General features: G+C 53.5%; 1 protein-coding gene across 4 annotated transcripts in view; it reads left to right on the top strand.

The window, feature by feature from the left end:
• The first annotated feature begins 467 nt into the window (after positions 1-467).
• SARDH (sarcosine dehydrogenase) overlaps positions 468-17932 on the top strand; it is an 81159-nt gene continuing 63694 nt past the window's right edge. Inside the window, exons 1-2 of one of the 4 annotated variants that reach the window (XM_075185826.1) lie at positions 468-626; positions 17541-17844. In XM_075185826.1, the coding sequence (XP_075041927.1) occupies positions 624-626; positions 17541-17844 (307 nt within the window). In that variant the 5' untranslated portion in view covers positions 468-623. Of the gene's footprint in view, positions 627-8877; positions 9195-15312; positions 15545-16086; positions 16165-17540; positions 17845-17932 lie in introns of those variants that run through there. The other 3 variants (XM_075185828.1, XM_075185827.1, XM_075185829.1) reach the window with 3 other exon arrangements.

Here is a 17932-nt window from a genome sequence, read left to right as displayed (position 1 = left end):
TGTTAATATGTTATAAACACTACACTTGGAACTTGGAGGAGGTATTGTGGCCCCGGTATCAAATTTAGTACCGGGGCCAACCCACTACGCAGTCCAGATACTTGTTTGGTGGAATTCTGACCAGTTGAGGGTGTAACTATTTATTATATTGTGGCCCCGGTATCAAATGTAGTACCGGGGCCACCCCACTACGCAGTCCAGATACTTGTTTGGTGGAATTCTGACCAGTTGAGGGTGTAACTATTTTTTATATTGTGGCCCCGGTATCAAATTTAGTACCGGGGCCACCCCACTACACAGTCCAGAATTATTTTTTGGGGAAATTCAGAGCCGTGGAGGGTTTTTTATTAATTATATTGTGGTGACCACTCCTCTACGCAGTCCAGGTACATTTTTTTGGTGCGATTCAGACCAGTTGATGGTTTTCTTATAAATTCAATACTTGTTTTATTCCAGCAACACAGACATCAGTCTTGGCAAACACAGACCATCCGTTCCCAATAATTACATTTCTATAACATCCAGATGATGTAGAAGACATAACAGAGGAGATACTCGTGTCCAGGTCCTCACAGTCGTCTGTCTACCTGGAAACATGGCCTCCCCTCAGCATTCACAGCTGCATGGTCAGTATCCCTCCGCACACTGCCATATACTGGGAGAATCACGTCCATCCAAGGACTTGTACTGAGCTATAGAGCTGTGACCCGGACCTCCATCATCACAGTCTGGATCTCAGTACAATATTAAGGGGGTAAAACCTAGAGGCACATTACCATTTGACCAAGATGACAGGGGGCATTAAGCAGCAGGGGGGCAGGAAGTGACAGTAGAGGACAGTAAGTACCTGGGGCAATAAGTGACTGTAGTGGTGTTTGCACTGAGTGGGGCCATTTCCTGAGAACTGACCATTACTCTGATGAGAGATGCTCACAGCTCTTAATGGGCCCAGAACCTCACACTGGACAGTATAGGAGTACAGCACAGTATACAGTAGTATATGGTGACACAGGACAGTATACAGTAGTATATGGTGGCATGCGCAGTAGCGAGCGGCCGTCTAATTCTGAGCATGCGCAGTAGCGAGCGGCCGGCTGATTCTGAGCATGCGCAGTAGCGAGCGGCCGGTTGAGTCTGAGCATGCGCAGTAGCGAGCGGCAGTCTGATTCTGAGCATGCGCAGTAGTGAGCGACAAGCTGAGCATGCGCAGTAGCGAGCTACCGGTGGATTCTGAGCATGCGCAGTAGCGAGCAGCCGTCTGATTCTGAGCATGCGCAGTAGCGAGCGGCCGTCTAATTCTGAGCATGCGCAGTAGCGAGCGACCGGCTGAGTCTGAGCATGCGCAGTAACGAGTGGCAAGCTGATTCTGAGCATGCGCAGTAGCGAGCTACCGGTGGATTCTGAGCATGCGCAGTAGCGAGCGACTGATTCTGAGCATGCGCAGTAGCGAGCGACTGATTCTGAGCATGCGCAGTAGCGAGCAGCCTCTGATTCTGAGCATGCGCAGTAGCGAGCGGCCGTCAGATTCTGAGCATGCGCAGTAGCGAGGTACAGGTGGATTCTGAGCATGCGCAGTAGCGAGCAGCCTCAGATTCTGAGCATGCGCAGTAGCGAGCGGGCGTCAGATTCTGAGCATGCGCAGTAGCGAGCAGCCGGCTGATTCTGAGCATGCGCAGTAGCGAGCGGCCAGCTGATTCTGAGCATGCGCAGTAGCGAGCAGCCGGCTGATTCTGAGCATGCGCAGTAGCGAGCGGCCAGCTGATTCTGAGCATGCGCAGTAGCGAGCGGCCGGCTGAGTCTGAGCATGCGCAGTAGCGAGCGGCCGGCTGATTCTGAGCATGCGCAGTAGCGAGCGGCCGGTTGAGTCTGAGCATGCGCAGTAGCGAGCGGTATTCTGATTCTGAGCATGCGCAGTTGCGAGCGACCGGCTGATTCTGAGCATGCGCAGTAGTGAGCGACAAGCTGAGCATGCGCAGTAGCGAGCTACCGGTGGATTCTGAGCATGCGCAGTAGCGAGCGGCCGGCTGAGTCTGAGCATGCGCAGTAGCGAGCGGCCAGCTGATTCTGAGCATGCGCAGTAGCGAGCGGGCGGCTGATTCTGAGCATGCGCAGTAGCGAGCGGCCGTCTGAGTCTGAGCATGCGCAGTAACGAGTGGCAAGCTGATTCTGAGCATGCGCAGTAGCGAGCTACCGGTGGATTCTGAGCATGCGCAGTAGCGAGCGACTGATTCTGAGCATGCGCAGTAGCGAGCGACTGATTCTGAGCATGCGCAGTAGCGTGCCGGCGTCTGATTCTGAGCATGCGCAATAGCGAGCGGCCGTCAGATTCTGAGCATGCGCAGTAGCGAGCGGTCAGCTGATTCTGAGCATGCGCAGTAGCGAGCGGCCGGCTGAGTCTGAGCATGCGCAGTAGCGAGCGGCCAGCTGATTCTGAGCATGCGCAGTAGCGAGCTAACGGTGGATTCTGAGCATGCGCAGTAGCGAGCAGCCGTCTGATTCTGAGCATGCGCAGTAGCGAGCAGCCGTCTGATTCTGAGCATGCGCAGTAGCGAGCGGCCGTCTAATTCTGAGCATGCGCAGTAGCGAGCAGCCGTCTGATTCTGAGCATGCGCAGTAGCGAGCGTCCGTCTGATTCTGAGCATGCGCAGTAGCGAGCGGCCGGCTGAGTCTGAGCATGCGCAGTAACGAGTGGCAAGCTGATTCTGAGCATGCGCAGTAGCGAGCTACCGGTGGATTCTGAGCATGCGCAGTAGCGAGCGACTGATTCTGAGCATGCGCAGTAGCGAGCGACTGATTCTGAGCATGCGCAGTAGCGAGCGGCCGGCTGATTCTGAGCATGCGCAGTAGCGAGCTACTGGTGGATTCTGAGCATGCGCAGTAGCGAGGGACCGTCTGATTCTGAGCATGCGCAGTAGCGAGCGTCCGTCTGATTCTGAGCATGCGCAGTAGCGAGCGGCCGGCTGAGTCTGAGCATGCGCAGTAGCGAGCGGCCAGCTGATTCTGAGCATGCGCAGTAGCGAGCGGACGGCTGATTCTGAGCATGCGCAGTAGCGAGCGGCCGGTTGAGTCTGAGCATGCGCAGTAGCGAGCGGTAGTCTGATTCTGAGCATGCGCAGTTGCGAGCGACCGGCTGATTCTGAGCATGCGCAGTAGCGAGCTACCGGTGGATTCTGAGCATGCGCAGTAACGAGTGGCAAGCTGATTCTGAGCATGCGCAGTAGCGAGCGGCCTTCTAATTCTGAGCATGCGCAGTAGCGAGCTACGGTGGATTCTGAGCATGCGCAGTAGCGAGCGAAACGGCTGATTCTGAGCATGCGCAGTAGCGAGCGGGCGGTGGAAGTAGAGTGGGGCCGTCTGAGTCTGAGCATGCGCAGTAGCGAGCGGTCAGCTGATTCTGAGCATGCGCAGTAGCGAGCAGCCGGCTGAGTCTGAGCATGCGCAGTAGCGAGCGGCCGTCTAATTCTGAGCATGCGCAGTAGCGAGCGGCCGGCTGAGTCTGAGCATGCGCAGTAGCGAGCGGCCAGCTGATTCTGAGCATGCGCAGTAGCGAGCGGCCGGCTGATTCTGAGCATGCGCAGTAGCGAGCGGCCGTCTGATTCTGAGCATGCGCAGTAACGAGCGGCCGGCTGAGTCTGAGCATGCGCATTAGCGAGCGGCCAGCTGATTCTGAGCATGCGCAGTAGCGAGCTAACGGTGGATTCTGAGCATGCGCAGTAGCGAGCAGCCGTCTGATTCTGAGCATGCGCAGTAGCGAGCAGCCGTCTGATTCTGAGCATGCGCAGTAGCGAGCGGCCGTCTAATTCTGAGCATGCGCAGTAGCGAGCAGCCGTCTGATTCTGAGCATGCGCAGTAGCGAGCGTCCGTCTGATTCTGAGCATGCGCAGTAGCGAGCTAACGGTGGATTCTGAGCATGCGCAGTAGCGAGCAGCCTCTGATTCTGAGCATGCGCAGTAGCGAGCGGCCGTCAGATTCTGAGCATGCGCAGTAGCGAGCAGCCGTCTGATTCTGAGCATGCGCAGTAGCGAGCGGCCGTCTAATTCTGAGCATGCGCAGTAGCGAGCAGCCGTCTGATTCTGAGCATGCGCAGTAGCGAGCGTCCGTCTGATTCTGAGCATGCGCAGTAGCGAGCGGCCGGCTGAGTCTGAGCATGCGCAGTAACGAGCGGCCAGCTGATTCTGAGCATGCGCAGTAGCGAGCGTCCGTCTGATTCTGAGCATGCGCAGTAGCGAGCGGCCGGCTGATTCTGAGCATGCGCAGTAGCGAGCGGCTGTCTGATTCTGAGCATGCGCAGTAGTGAGCGACAAGCTGAGCATGCGCAGTAGCGAGCTACGGTGGATTCTGAGCATGCGCAGTAGAGAGCGACAGGCTGATTCTGAGCATGCGCAGTAGCGAGCGGCAGTCTGTTTCTGAGCATGCGCAGTAGCGTGCGGCTGATTCTGAGCACGCGCAGTAGCGAGCTACCGGTGGATTCTGAGCATGCTCAGTAGCGAGCAGCCTCTGATTCTGAGCATGCGCAGTAGCGAGCGGCCGGCTGAGTCTGAGCATGCGCAGTAGCGAGCGGTAGTCTGATTCTGAGCATGCGCAGTTGCGAGCGACCGGCTGAGTCTGAGCATGCGCAGTAGCGAGCGGCCAGCTGATTCTGAGCATGCGCAGTAGCGAGCTAACGGTGGATTCTGAGCATGCGCAGTAGCGAGCAGCCTCTGATTCTGAGCATGCGCAGTAGCGAGCGGCCGTCAGATTCTGAGCATGCGCAGTAGCGAGCAGCCGTCTGATTCTGAGCATGCGCAGTAGCGAGCGGCCGTCTAATTCTGAGCATGCGCAGTAGCGAGCAGCCGTCTGATTCTGAGCATGCGCAGTAGCGAGCGTCCGTCTGATTCTGAGCATGCGCAGTAGCGAGCGGCCGGCTGAGTCTGAGCATGCGCAGTAACGAGTGGCAAGCTGATTCTGAGCATGCGCAGTAGCGAGCTACCGGTGGATTCTGAGCATGCGCAGTAGCGAGCGACTGATTCTGAGCATGCGCAGTAGCGAGCGTCCGTCTGATTCTGAGCATGCGCAGTAGCGAGCGGCCGGCTGAGTCTGAGCATGCGCAGTAACGAGTGGCAAGCTGATTCTGAGCATGCGCAGTAGCGAGCTACCGGTGGATTCTGAGCATGCGCAGTAGCGACCGGCTGATTCTGAGCATGCGCAGTAGCGAGCGTCCGTCTGATACTGAGCATGCGCAGTAGCGAGCGGCCGGCTGAGTCTGAGCATGCGCAGTAGCGAGCGGCCAGCTGATTCTGAGCATGCGCAGTAGCGAGCGGCCGGTTGAGTCTGAGCATGCGCAGTAGCGAGCGGTAGTCTGATTCTGAGCATGCGCAGTAGCGAGCGGTAGTCTGATTCTGAGCATGCGCAGTAGCGAGCGGCCGTCTAATTCTGAGCATGCGCAGTAGCGAGCGGCCGGCTGAGTCTGAGCATGCGCAGTAACGAGTGGCAAGCTGATTCTGAGCATGCGCAGTAGCGAGCTACCGGTGGATTCTGAGCATGCGCAGTAGCGAGCGACTGATTCTGAGCATGCGCAGTAGCGAGCGACTGATTCTGAGCATGCGCAGTAGCGAGGTACCGGTGGATTCTGAGCATGCGCAGTAGCGAGCGGCCGGCTGAGTCTGAGCATGCGCAGTAGCGAGCGGTAGTCTGATTCTGAGCATGCGCAGTTGCGAGCGACCGGCTGATTCTGAGCATGCGCAGTAGTGAGCGGCCGGCTGAGTCTGAGCATGCGCAGTAGCGAGCGTCCGTCTGATTCTGAGCATGCGCAGTAGCGAGCGGCCGGCTGATTCTGAGCATGCGCAGTAGCGAGCGGCCGGCTGAGTCTGAGCATGCGCAGTAGCGAGCGGTAGTCTAATTCTGAGCATGCGCAGTTGCGAGCGACCAGCTGATTCTGAGCATGCGCAGTAGTGATCGACAAGCTGAGCATGCGCAGTAGCGAGCAGCCGTCTGATTCTGAGCATGCGCAGTAGCGAGCGGCCGTCTAATTCTGAGCATGCGCAGTAGCGAGCGGCCGGCTGAGTCTGAGCATGCGCAGTAACGAGTGGCAAGCTGATTCTGAGCATGCGCAGTAGCGAGCTACCGGTGGATTCTGAGCATGCGCAGTAGCGAGCGGCTGATTCTGAGCATGCGCAGTAGCGAGCTACCGTGGATTCTGAGCATGCGCAGTAGCGAGCAGCCTCTGATTCTGAGCATGCGCAGTAGCGAGCGGCCAGCTGATTCTGAGCATGCGCAGTAGCGAGCGAGCGGCTGAGTCTGAGCATGCGCAGTAGCGAGCGTCCGTCTGATTCTGAGCATGCGCAGTAGCGAGCGGCCGGCTGATTCTGAGCATGCGCAGTAGCGAGCGGCTGTCTGATTCTGAGCATGCGCAGTAGTGAGCGACAAGCTGAGCATGCGCAGTAGCGAGCTACGGTGGATTCTGAGCATGCGCAGTAGAGAGCGACAGGCTGATTCTGAGCATGCGCAGTAGCGAGCGGCAGTCTGTTTCTGAGCATGCGCAGTAGCGTGCGGCTGATTCTGAGCACGCGCAGTAGCGAGCTACCGGTGGATTCTGAGCATGCGCAGTAGCGAGCAGCCTCTGATTCTGAGCATGCGCAGTAGCGAGCGGCTGTCTGATTCTGAGCATGCGCAGTAGTGAGCGACAAGCTGAGCATGCGCAGTAGCGAGCTACGGTGGATTCTGAGCATGCGCAGTAGAGAGCGACAGGCTGATTCTGAGCATGCGCAGTAGCGAGCGGCAGTCTGTTTCTGAGCATGCGCAGTAGCGTGCGGCTGATTCTGAGCACGCGCAGTAGCGAGCTACCGGTGGATTCTGAGCATGCGCAGTAGCGAGCAGCCTCTGATTCTGAGCATGCGCAGTAGCGAGCGGCCGTCAGATTCTGAGCATGCGCAGTAGCGAGCGACTGATTCTGAGCATGCGCAATAGCGAGCAGCCGGCTGAGTCTGAGCATGCGCAGTAGCGAGCGGCCAGCTGATTCTGAGCATGCGCAGTAGTAAGCTACCGGTGGATTCTGAGCATGCGCAGTAGCGAATTACCAGCGGATTCTGAGCATGCGCAGTAGCGAGCGACTGGCTGATTCTGAGCATGCGCAGTAGTGAGCTATCGGCGGATTTTGAGCATGCGCAGTAGCGAGTGACCGGCGGATTCTGAGCATGCGCAGTAGCGAGTTACCGGCTGATTCTGAGCATGCGCAGTCACTCAGTAGCTGCGCACGGCCTCCCCCTGTTGGACATTATGGTGATAGCACGATACCCAGAGAAATCATGTGACGGCAGTACAGGTGTGGGCGGGGCATGCTGCGACTTGTAGTCTTACAGCAGCTGGCTGCTTACCTGAGGCACTTGGTATCTGTGTCAGATCTATATAGATGTGTTCCAGGAATTTATTCTAACACTTCTGTCTCTGTGTATTCAGTTCTTCTTCTGTGGGTTGTAAGGAAAGATGTGGTGGGATATTATAGATCTGGCTCAGAAGGCAGGACCCCCCCCCCCCCCCCTGCAGAGCCTCCTGCTAACTGGGGTCCCCTCACCCCCCCCCCCCCTGCAGAGCCTCCTGCTAACTGGGGTCCTCTCACCTGCACCCCCACAGCCTCCTCCTATCTGGGGTCCTCTCACCCTCACCCCCCCCCCCCTGCAGAGCCTCCTGCTAACTGGGGTCCCCTCACCCCCCCCCCCCCCCTGCAGAGCCTCCTGCTATGTGGGGTCCTCTCACCTGCACCCCCACAGCCTCCTCCTATCTGGGGTCCTCTCACCCTCACCTGCACCCCCACAGCCTCCTCCTATCTGGGGTCCTCTCACCCTCACCTGCACCCCCACAGCCTCCTCCTATCTGGGGTCCTCTCACCCTCACCTGCACCCCCACAGCCTCCTCCTATCTGGGGTCCTCTCACCCTCACCTGCACCCCCCTCCCCGCAGTCTCCACCTATCTGGGGTCCTCTCACCTGCACCCCCACAGCCTCCTCCTATCTGGGGTCCTCTAACCCTCACCTGCACCCTCACAGCCTCCTCCTATCTGGGGTCCTCTCACCCTCACCTGCACCCCCACAGCCTCCTCCTATCTGGGGTCCTCTCACCCTCACCTGCACCCCCACAGCCTCCTCCTATCTGGGGTCCTCTCACCCTCACCTGCACCCCCCTCCCCGCAGTCTCCACCTATCTGGGTTCTCTCACCCTCACCTGCACCCCCACAGCCTCCTCCTATCTGGGGTCCTCTCACCCTCACCTGCACCCCCACAGCCTCCTCCTATCTGGGGTCCTCTCACCCTCACCCCCCCCCCCCTGCAGAGCCTCCTGCTATGTGGGGTCCCCTCACCTGCACCCCCCACAGCCTCCTCCTATCTGGGGTCCTCTCACCCTCACCTGCACCCCCACAGCCTCCTCCTATCTGGGGTCCTCTCACCCTCACCTGCACCCCCACAGCCTCCTCCTACCTGGGGTCCTCTCACCCTCACCTGCACCCCCACAGCCTCCTCCTATCTGGGGTCCTCTCACCCTCACCTGCACCCCCCCTCCCGCAGTCTCCACCTATCTGGGGTCCTCTCACCCTCACCTGCACCCCCCTCCCCGCAGCCTCCTCCTATCTGGGGTCCTCTCACCCTCACCTGCACCCCCCTCCCCGCAGTCTCCACCTATCTGGGATCCTCTCACCCCCCCCCCCCCCTGCAGAGCCTCCTGCTATGTGGGGTCCTCTCACCCTCACCTGCACCCCCCTCCCCGCAGTCTCCACCTATCTGGGGTCCTCTCACCCTCACCTGCACCCCCACAGTCTCCACCTATCTGGGGTCCTCTCACCCTCACCTGCACCCCCACAGTCTCCACCTATCTGGGGTCCTCTCACCCTCACCTGCACCCCCCTCCCCGCAGTATCCACCTATCTGGGGTTCTCACCTCTCCCCCATCTGGGGACCACCCTCCTTTTCACTTTATCCTAAATACTTCTAGGCCTTTCCTCTCTCACCCTCCACATCTGTTACTCTGCAAATCCCTACACTGGCTCCCTGTGTCCTTCACAATGCAAATGTCTCCCCCTTCCCTACAAAGTCCTCAGCAACACCTCCTCTCTGAGCCGCCCCAAGAGCAGATTCGGACCCTGGTACAGCAACTTCTTGGGTCCCTTTCCATAGCCCCTGAGGGTTAGTGGTCACACCAGGTTGGTGACTGCTCCCACCACACAGGTGAGTGTATGACTGTGTGTTCAGACCGCTCACTGTCCAGTGACCTGTATACACCTGACGTCTTCACAGGGAGGGTTATCCTGAAATATTTCTTATTTATAGATAATATACTCAGTATACAGTAGATTCTTACTGAATATAACTCACGTTCTTCCATGTCTGACAGATATTCTGCTAAAAAGTTATTTACAATATACTAGTATTCTACACATTTGCATCATAAAATTGACACTGTATATGGTCATTATTACTGGTCATATTATTATTACTGGCCATATTACACCTAGCTGGACATTATGCAGGATGTGTAAAGCTGACAGATACACGCAGGTCTGCGCCAGTAACATGCGCGCCCGGTATAGGACAGACATACGTCACATACACTTACACCCATGTTTATAACCAGTTGTTTTGTTTGGATAAATGTGTATTCACTATTAGGTATCAATTAAAACTCAGACATTTGTTTGCAATTGCTTGAAAGTGGCTGAATCATAGAAATCTGTGTAGGCCGAGATATATTCACAGCCATTTACTTGGACATGCAGAATGCGATTCCTCGAAAGATACACTACGTAATATGTGTGTGAGTGAATATATATATATATGTGTGTGCTTTTAAGGGTTTTTGAGAGCCACATGACGTCACCCCCCAACACATCACATCACCTTCCCCCCCCCAGACATAAAGTGTTATGACGCCACAACAGCCACATCACATCACTTCACCTCACATCCACATTATAACCCCCCCCCCCATACCTACGCTGTGCTGGTCGTCCTAGCTCTGCCAGCTGCCGTCACACACTGTCCGGAGACTGGGGGCTGCTGTCAGCTCCCCCCCCCCCAGCGTGTCACCCGCTGGAGAAAAGTAATCTAAAGCAACAAGTATTTACCTGGCCGAGGGCCCGGGCCCCCCAGGCAGACCTGGGCCCCGGTAATTTGTATCCTGCATCCCCTTCATATTATTATTTTTTATTATTAATTTTTATTTATAGGGCGCCACTAGGTGTCCGTAGCGCCGTACAGGGACAAACGAAATTACAATACGAGGTGAGACAGCACAGTACAGTAAACAATAAGCACAGTAACTCAGTGAGCTCAAAGCACAGCTAGGGGGGCGGGGGAGGGGAAGATCCTCCTAAGACAGAGTCCAAGAGGGAGGGCCCGGGTGACAGGGAGACCCCCAGAGGGGGGAGGAGGGAGCAAGGGGGGACAAGGAAGAGGGTCCTCAAGGAGGAGGGCGAGGTAGCTGGAGAGCAGAGTTAAAAGTGGTGAAGACAGGAGGAGAGAAGACCCTGCTCAAAAGAGCGTACAATCTAAGGGGTGGGGTAGACTGACAGAGAGACACGGGGGAGAGAGGGAGGAATGGAGGATAAGGGAAGGGGAAAGAGGCAGAAGAAAAGGTAGGAAGTTAAGTGGGAGACTGAAAGGCTTTAAGAAAAAGGTGGGTTTTTAAAGTCCGTTTGAAACTGGACAGATTAGGGGAGGTTCTGATGGAGGGAGGGAGCTTGTTCCAGTGGAGGGGGGCAGCGCGGGAGAAGTCTTGGACACGCACGTGGGAGAAGGTGATTAGAGGGGAGGAGAGGCGACGGTCATTGGCAGATCGGAGAGGGCGGGATGGAGCGTGAATAGAGATGAGGTTGGAGATGTAGGGAGCAGTGGAGTTGGCGAGGGCCTTGTATGTGAGAGAGAGGAGCTTGAACAGGATTCTGTAGGGGAAGGGGAGCCAGTGAAGGGCTAGGTAGAGGGGGGAGACGGAAGAGGAGCGGCGAGAAAGGAAGATAAGCCTAGCGGCTGCGTTAAGAACAGATCGAAGGGGAACGAGATGAGAGTGGGGGAGGCCAGTAAGGAGGAGGTTGCAGTAGTCCAAGCGGGAGATGATCAGAGAGTGAATAAGACATTTGGTGGCATCTTGGGAGAGGAAAGGCCGGATGCGAGCGATGTTACGCAGCTGGAAGCGGCAGGATTTAGCAAGAGAGAGAATGTGGGGACCAAAGAAGAGAGAGGAGTCGAGGATGACACCGAGGCAGCGAAGCTGGGGGACAGGGGAGATAGAGGTGTTGTTGACAGTGATAGAGAGGTCAGAAGGGGGCGAGGTGTGAGGGGGAGGAAAGACTATGAGTTCAGTTTTGGCGAGGTTAAGTTTGAGGAATCAAGAGGACATCCAGGAGGTGATGGCAGAGAGGCAGGCGGACACCCTAGAGAGGAGGGAGAGAGATCAGGAGAGGAGATGTAAAGTTGAGTGTCGTCAGCGTAGAGGTGGTAGTTGAGGCCGTAGGAGCTGATGAGTTCACCCAGGGAAGAGGTGTATAGAGAGAAGAGTAAGGGTCCCAAAACAGAGCCCTGAGGGACCCCGACTGGAAGGGTGGACGGGGGGAGAGAGACCCAGAGGCGGAGACGGAGAAGGATCGGTCAGCGAGGTAAGACGTGAACCAGGACAGGACTGGGCCGGAGAGGCCAAAGGACTGGAGGGTGTGGAGGAGGAGGGGGTGGTCAACGGTGTCGAAGGCTGCTGAGAGATCAAGGAGAAATGGCCCCTGGTTTTAGCGGAGAGGAGATCATTGGTGACTTTAGCCAGGGCAGTTTCAGTGGAGTGAAGGGGACGGAAACCAGAATGGAGAGGATCAATGAGGGAGTGTTCAGAAAGGTTGGATGAGAGACGGCTGCAGACGAGCCTCTCGAGAATTTTAGAGGCAAAGGGGAGAAGAGATATGGGGCGATAGTTAGAGGGATAGGGTCAAGATTAGGTTTCTTAAGGATGGGGGATACGAGAGCATGTTTCAAGGAGGAGGGGAAGATGCCGATGGAGAGGGAAAGATTAAAGAGGTGAGCGAGGTGGGAGCAGGTGGTGGGGGAAAGGGAGCGAAGACGGTGGGAGGGGAGGGGATCCAGGGGACAGGTAGAGGGGGGGAGGATGAGATGAGAGAGTGGACTTCCTCGCCCGTGGTGGGGCGGAAGGAGTGGAGGGGAAGGTGGCTAGAGGGGGGGCGGGACGCAAGAGTGGGGGGTGTGGACGAGAGAGCGGAGGAGGAGATTTCAAGTCGGATGGCCTCAATTTTCGAGGAGAAAAAGGAGGCGAAGTCGGAGGCAGTCAGGGAGGAGGGGGTGGGGCCAGGAGAGTGCTGAAGGTGGCGAAGAGATGGCGGCGGTTAGAGGATTGGGAGAAGATGAGGGACTTAAAGAAACATTGTTTAGCGAGTGAGAGGGCAGAGCTGTAGGAAGAAAGCATGAAGTCAGCCAGGGAGCGGGATTTTCTCCAGTGGCGTTCAGCGGTACGGGAGCATTTTTGGAGGAAGCTGGTAAGTTTGGAGTGCCAGGGTTGGGGTTTGGAGCAGTGAGGGTGGACGGATTGTGCAGGGGCGACCGCATCCAGAGCAGTGGTGAGGTTGAGATTGTAGAGGGAGACTGCCTGGTTGGGGCAGGCCAGGGAGGAAAGGGGAGAAAGGAGGGTATCGAGAGAGAAGGACAGAGAGGCCGGGTTAAGAGCGTCGAGGTTGCGTAAGGAGAGAGTAGGTTTGGGCAGGGGGAGGGGAGCAGGAGAAGAGGAGAGAGAGAAGGAGAGGAGATGGTGATCGGATAGAGGAAAGGGAGAGCTGGAGAAGTCAGAGAGACTGCATAGGTAGGAGAAGACAAGATCAAGGGAGTGACCAAGGCAGTGGGTGGAGGAGGAGGTCCACTGGGTAAGACCAAGGGAGGAAGAAAGGGTGAGCAGTTTGCTGGAAGCAGGGTCGGTGGGATTGTCCATGGGGAAGTTAAAGTCGCCGAGGATGATGGTAATATTTCTTATCACAACTCACCAGGACATTTTCTAAAACTAAAATAAATAGCAGGTTTACAAATCATGTTTTGTAGATAGTTCTTCTTAGTGCACAAATTAATTATATTTTCCATTTTGTTGAAAACACAGATGGTAACAAATAGTAAAACTAAGACACCTGTAGCATTTATTATTGTCTATAAAACCAAACATATTATAGGGCAACACCAGCAGGAATCCCATCTCTTCCTGGATTTAATACATTTTGTCTGACACAATTGTAGCAATTTACCTAAAGTAGTTTATGTCCCAGAAATTGTTCTAATCACTTCGTAAAAGTGGATTTTAGAAACAATGTTTTTATTTTCTGCCTGTTCGTCAGTCCTGGTAGAGTCAAGTTTAGTCCACAAAGACGGACAACGACCATATATTACATAGTATATATATATATATATATATATATATATATATATATATATATATGAGTCAGATGACTATCCTCTGGCAGACCTATGTATTGACGACAGGCGATAGATTTCTGATGTGGGGATTTATATCCCGTGCTGTACTTTCCGCTGTGTGTACTGTATTATAACAGTATATATTGTACAGTTTTATATTATACATGGAGTAGGCTATATATCGGGGTGAATGGGGTAATGATTTGTGACCACTCTTATTAATAAGGGTGAACCCTTATTGCTATCCTATCATGCTGTATGGTATGATAGTCCTCAGGACCCCCCCCCCCCCTCACAGGGCAGGTTTTCCAGGTGACCAGTGACATAATTACACCACCTGTGGATCTGTTACATTGTATCACTCAGTAATGACTACACCTGTGCTCCAGCAGGGAGAGGAGGAAAACATGGGCTGTTAGGGAGCTCTGAGGACTGGGTTTGGGAAACACTGGTGTATAGCAATCTTTCCCACAGCCACATCCAGTCCTCAGGGAGCCCTAACAGTCCATGTTTTCCTCCTCTCCCTGCTGGAGCACAGGTGTAGTCATTACTGAGTGATACAATGTAACAGATCCACAGGTGGTGTAATTATGTCACTGGTCACCTGAGGACTGGGTTTGGGAAACTCTGCTATATACTGTTGCTGTGTGACGTTATACGCTCTTCTGTAATATGAAGTATTAGAACACGAGGACATGCACTGACACTGGGGGGGGGGGGATTAGGTTCAGAGGAAAGTACTTCACATAAAGAGTAGTGGATACGTGTAATAACCTCCCATCAGAGGCGATAGAGGATAATACAGTACAGCAATATAAACATGCTTGGACTAGACATAAGGATATCCTTACAAAGAATAAGGGGTTAAATAAGGTTTTGAGGTTACCATAGGTTACAAAATGGGCAGACTAGATGGGCCAAGTGGTTCTTATCTGCCGTCAAGTTCTAGGCTTCTATGTTGTGATAACATATACTGGCCTGTGATGCCTTGTGCCATTCCATACGTAGTATGTGACACTTTATGTGCTGCCCGGTGTCACTGTATACTGCCATGTGCTGCCCAGTGTCACTGTATACTGCAGTGTGCTGCCCTGTGTCACTGTATACTGCCGTGTGCTTCCCTGTTACACTGTATAATGCCGTGTGCTTCCCTGTTACACTGTATACTGCCGTGTGCTGCCCTGTGTCACTGTATACTGCCGTGTGCTGCCTTGTGTCACTGTATACTGCCGTGTGCTGCCCTGTGTCACTGTATACTGCCGTGTGCTGCCCTGTGTCACTGTATACTGCTGTGTGCTGCCCTGTGTCACTGTATACTGCCGTGTGCTACCCTGTGTCACTGTATACTGCCGTGTGCTACCCTGTGTCACTGTATACTGCCGTGTGCTGCCCTGTGTCACTGTATACTACCGTGTGCTGCCCTGTTTCACTGTATACTACCGTGTGCTGCCCTGTGTCACTGTATACTGCCGTGTGCTGCCCTGTGTCACTGTATACTGCCGTGTGCTGCCCTGTGTCACTGTATACTACCGTGTGCTGCCCTGTTTCACTGTATACTGCCGTGTGCTGCCCTGTGTCACTGTATACTGCCGTGTGCTGCCCTGTGTCACTGTATACTACTGTGTGCTGCCCTGTTTCACTGTATACTGCCGTATGCTGCCCTGTGTCACTGTATACTGCTGTGTGACCACAGTGCAGTGGGTGTTGTTTGCACCTTTCTTCTTTGTAATCACTGGGGTGAATTAGTTAATTGATGTAAGCAATTAGAAAATAAGTTGGAAAAGCAAAACTAGTATCCCACTGAGAAGACACCATGTTGTTTCCTGGCTGTCTGTATGTATAGGGCTGTCTGGCTGTTACTGACATAGGGCGGGCTGGGGGAGGAGACTCAGTTTAACCCTTAGGGGAAGCCCACGTAGACCAATAATAGCCACAACTCCCTTCTGCTGGGTTAAGTCTCCTGCTCAGACGTATATGACCCCCCAGCTGAGGACAGGAGCATTCATGTGATACTTCCACCCAGTCTGCAGATCTCTCTTCCAGGGACCGTCGCCTCTGGGATACTTGTGGCACAAAAGTTTAGAAAAAAGTTCATTTTTCCAGCAGAGACTGAGGGAAGAGCCCAACAAGTAAGATTATAATGTGTGTCTACTGTCTGCTCAGATCAGTGATGTAGGCCTGAGACCCTCATGCATTACTGTCATGTCTTTCACTAGCAGTATTAATGTATGCAAACAGCTAATTTATTGAGCCATATGTAGTGCCTCGTGCCTCAGGGAGATCCCTGCCTCCTGTGCTGAATATTGGCTCGACCCACAATATTGGCTGCAAGACCGTGTGTATTCAGCAGGTAAATGTTATTATTCTTTAAAGAGGTTCTGCAGCAGCTGTACCTGACTTAGCATAACATGGACAGGCTGAGTGTATCAGACTTTGTGATGTATTCATTGTAACAATGTAACTTGGTGATATTTACAGATCTCTTCCCTGCTGAATAGTCTGTATTATTGGCTGTTAGTTCAGTGAACCTCCTGTGTACAGACACGTGTGTTAGTGTTAGTACAAGGGGGTGTGTGAGGGGAGTGACAAGACACACCCCCTGTGTCACATGACTGCAGGACGACAGTGATTGACAGACAGAAACTGCTGAGCTGGCTTTACCTGAAGAGTTATACAGTGTATTGGAAGCACATAGGATTGTCATGCATGACACACGTGACATTCCTAATGCAGCACTGCATTGTGTGAGGTACAATAACTGGATGCTTGTGTAGCATTGACAGGGTAATAATAATCTGTGCAGCAATCTGACCAGACCTCTGTATAAATGGTCCCAACACAGCAGTAATCTCATCAACAGGTGATCAGGAGGAATCCTGACTCTGCAGTGATCCCCTCACCCATAAGACAAACACCCTCTTATTCTGAGGGCAGTAACTGAATCTGCCCCGTATGGGGTAACTATACACAGTGGCCCTGAGGAACAGTTGGATTCAATGTAATATAACGCTTAAAAAGTCACATTATTAAAAGGTTGTTTTGCCGAAGTGACAGTGTAGCTATATAGTGTTTATATCAGAGGTAAATGTGTTTAATTATTTGTCAACAAGATAATTGCTGATAACTGGGGCTGATTATACATCACATCACAGGTGTTTGTGCGAATAACACAATAATTATACTGCGCGGAATGGGTTCAGTAAACAATTTAGACTGTCGCAATTAGTTACCTTTATATTTAGTGAATATATTAAACTACAGTAACTTAAAGGACCCCCTACCCTCACGTGACTTTAACTCATTGGTCTGCACGTGTGTTCGGACAACTTGTTGTTAATACATTGTTTCTTCTTTCTTCTGTGATTCTCACCCATGTTTTATATGATCAGGACATGATCCTTGTTTTGTTTTTGCCCAGAATATAAGAAAACCTCAGTCTGGCTACAATTGTATCCAGCGCAGAACTGTGCTGTATCCACGGCAACTCTGCCTGATGATATAAATATCTGGCTGAAAGGGAAGGCAAGGCAGATTAAGCTCTGGATAGTTAAAGTTGCAGGAAGGCACATACAAACCAATACATTAAAGTTTCCACACCATGACTGTTTTACCATTAAAAAAATTAGTTGTACTAATAATTTGCGGTTGATTAATTGACCGACATCTGCTGAATATTGTTCTGTGTCAGTTACCTAATTGTAGCTATGTGTATATATAGCTGGGAATCTATAACCAGAATTTAGGACGGTGACAATTCCTAGTTCCATCTTTGGATTGATGGTGAGTGACGGGCTGTATATCTGGGTCCAGATGGCAGGGATCGGGCTAGTAGAGGACATGTATGTCATGACGCTGGGGCACAGATGGCAGAGTGGGTGCTGGTCATGTGACCAGAGACGGAGCTGACCCACCTCCAGGTTTCCACCACATACAGAAGGACGGTTCTATCCACGACGGGGGTGTAGGGCTGATCTCCTAGAAGGGTTTGGTGTTGCTGATTCAGCCATAATGTGCAGTATGGGATGAGGGTTTACACTCTGTAGATGTAGTACTTGGGGTCTCACAAGGGGGGTGAGTGTATTTGGCTCACTGAGGTGCTGACGAGGTTTCTCCATTACTTCCCAGGTAACGATGAGATATCTGAGCAGAGCTGTGCAGGTGGCGGGCTACCGGTACAACCGCCGCGGTCTCAGCAGTGCCACCGGGCACACACAAGAGAAGAGCGTGCCATACACCACAACACTGAAGGAGAAGGGTGACGCCACTAAAGGTCCAACCAAACCGCTCCCTCGGTCCGCGGATGTGGTGGTCATTGGTGGGGGCAGCTTGGGATGTCAGACCACTTACCACTTAGCCAAGATGGGCATGAAGAACGTAGTGCTGCTAGAAAGGGACAGACTGACTTCAGGCACCACGTGGCACACAGCAGGTAAGGTGGTACAATATCTGCACCAACCCAGGTTACCGACCATCTTCTAAAGATTTACTAACAGCTGGTGTGTTACTGACATTATCAT

This window comes from Mixophyes fleayi, chromosome 9, assembly GCF_038048845.1.
Source record: "Mixophyes fleayi isolate aMixFle1 chromosome 9, aMixFle1.hap1, whole genome shotgun sequence".
Classification (NCBI taxonomy): Eukaryota; Metazoa; Chordata; class Amphibia; order Anura; family Limnodynastidae; genus Mixophyes; species Mixophyes fleayi.
Note: the sequence above shows the minus strand (reverse complement) of the source record. Positions and strands in the feature narration are given on the sequence as shown.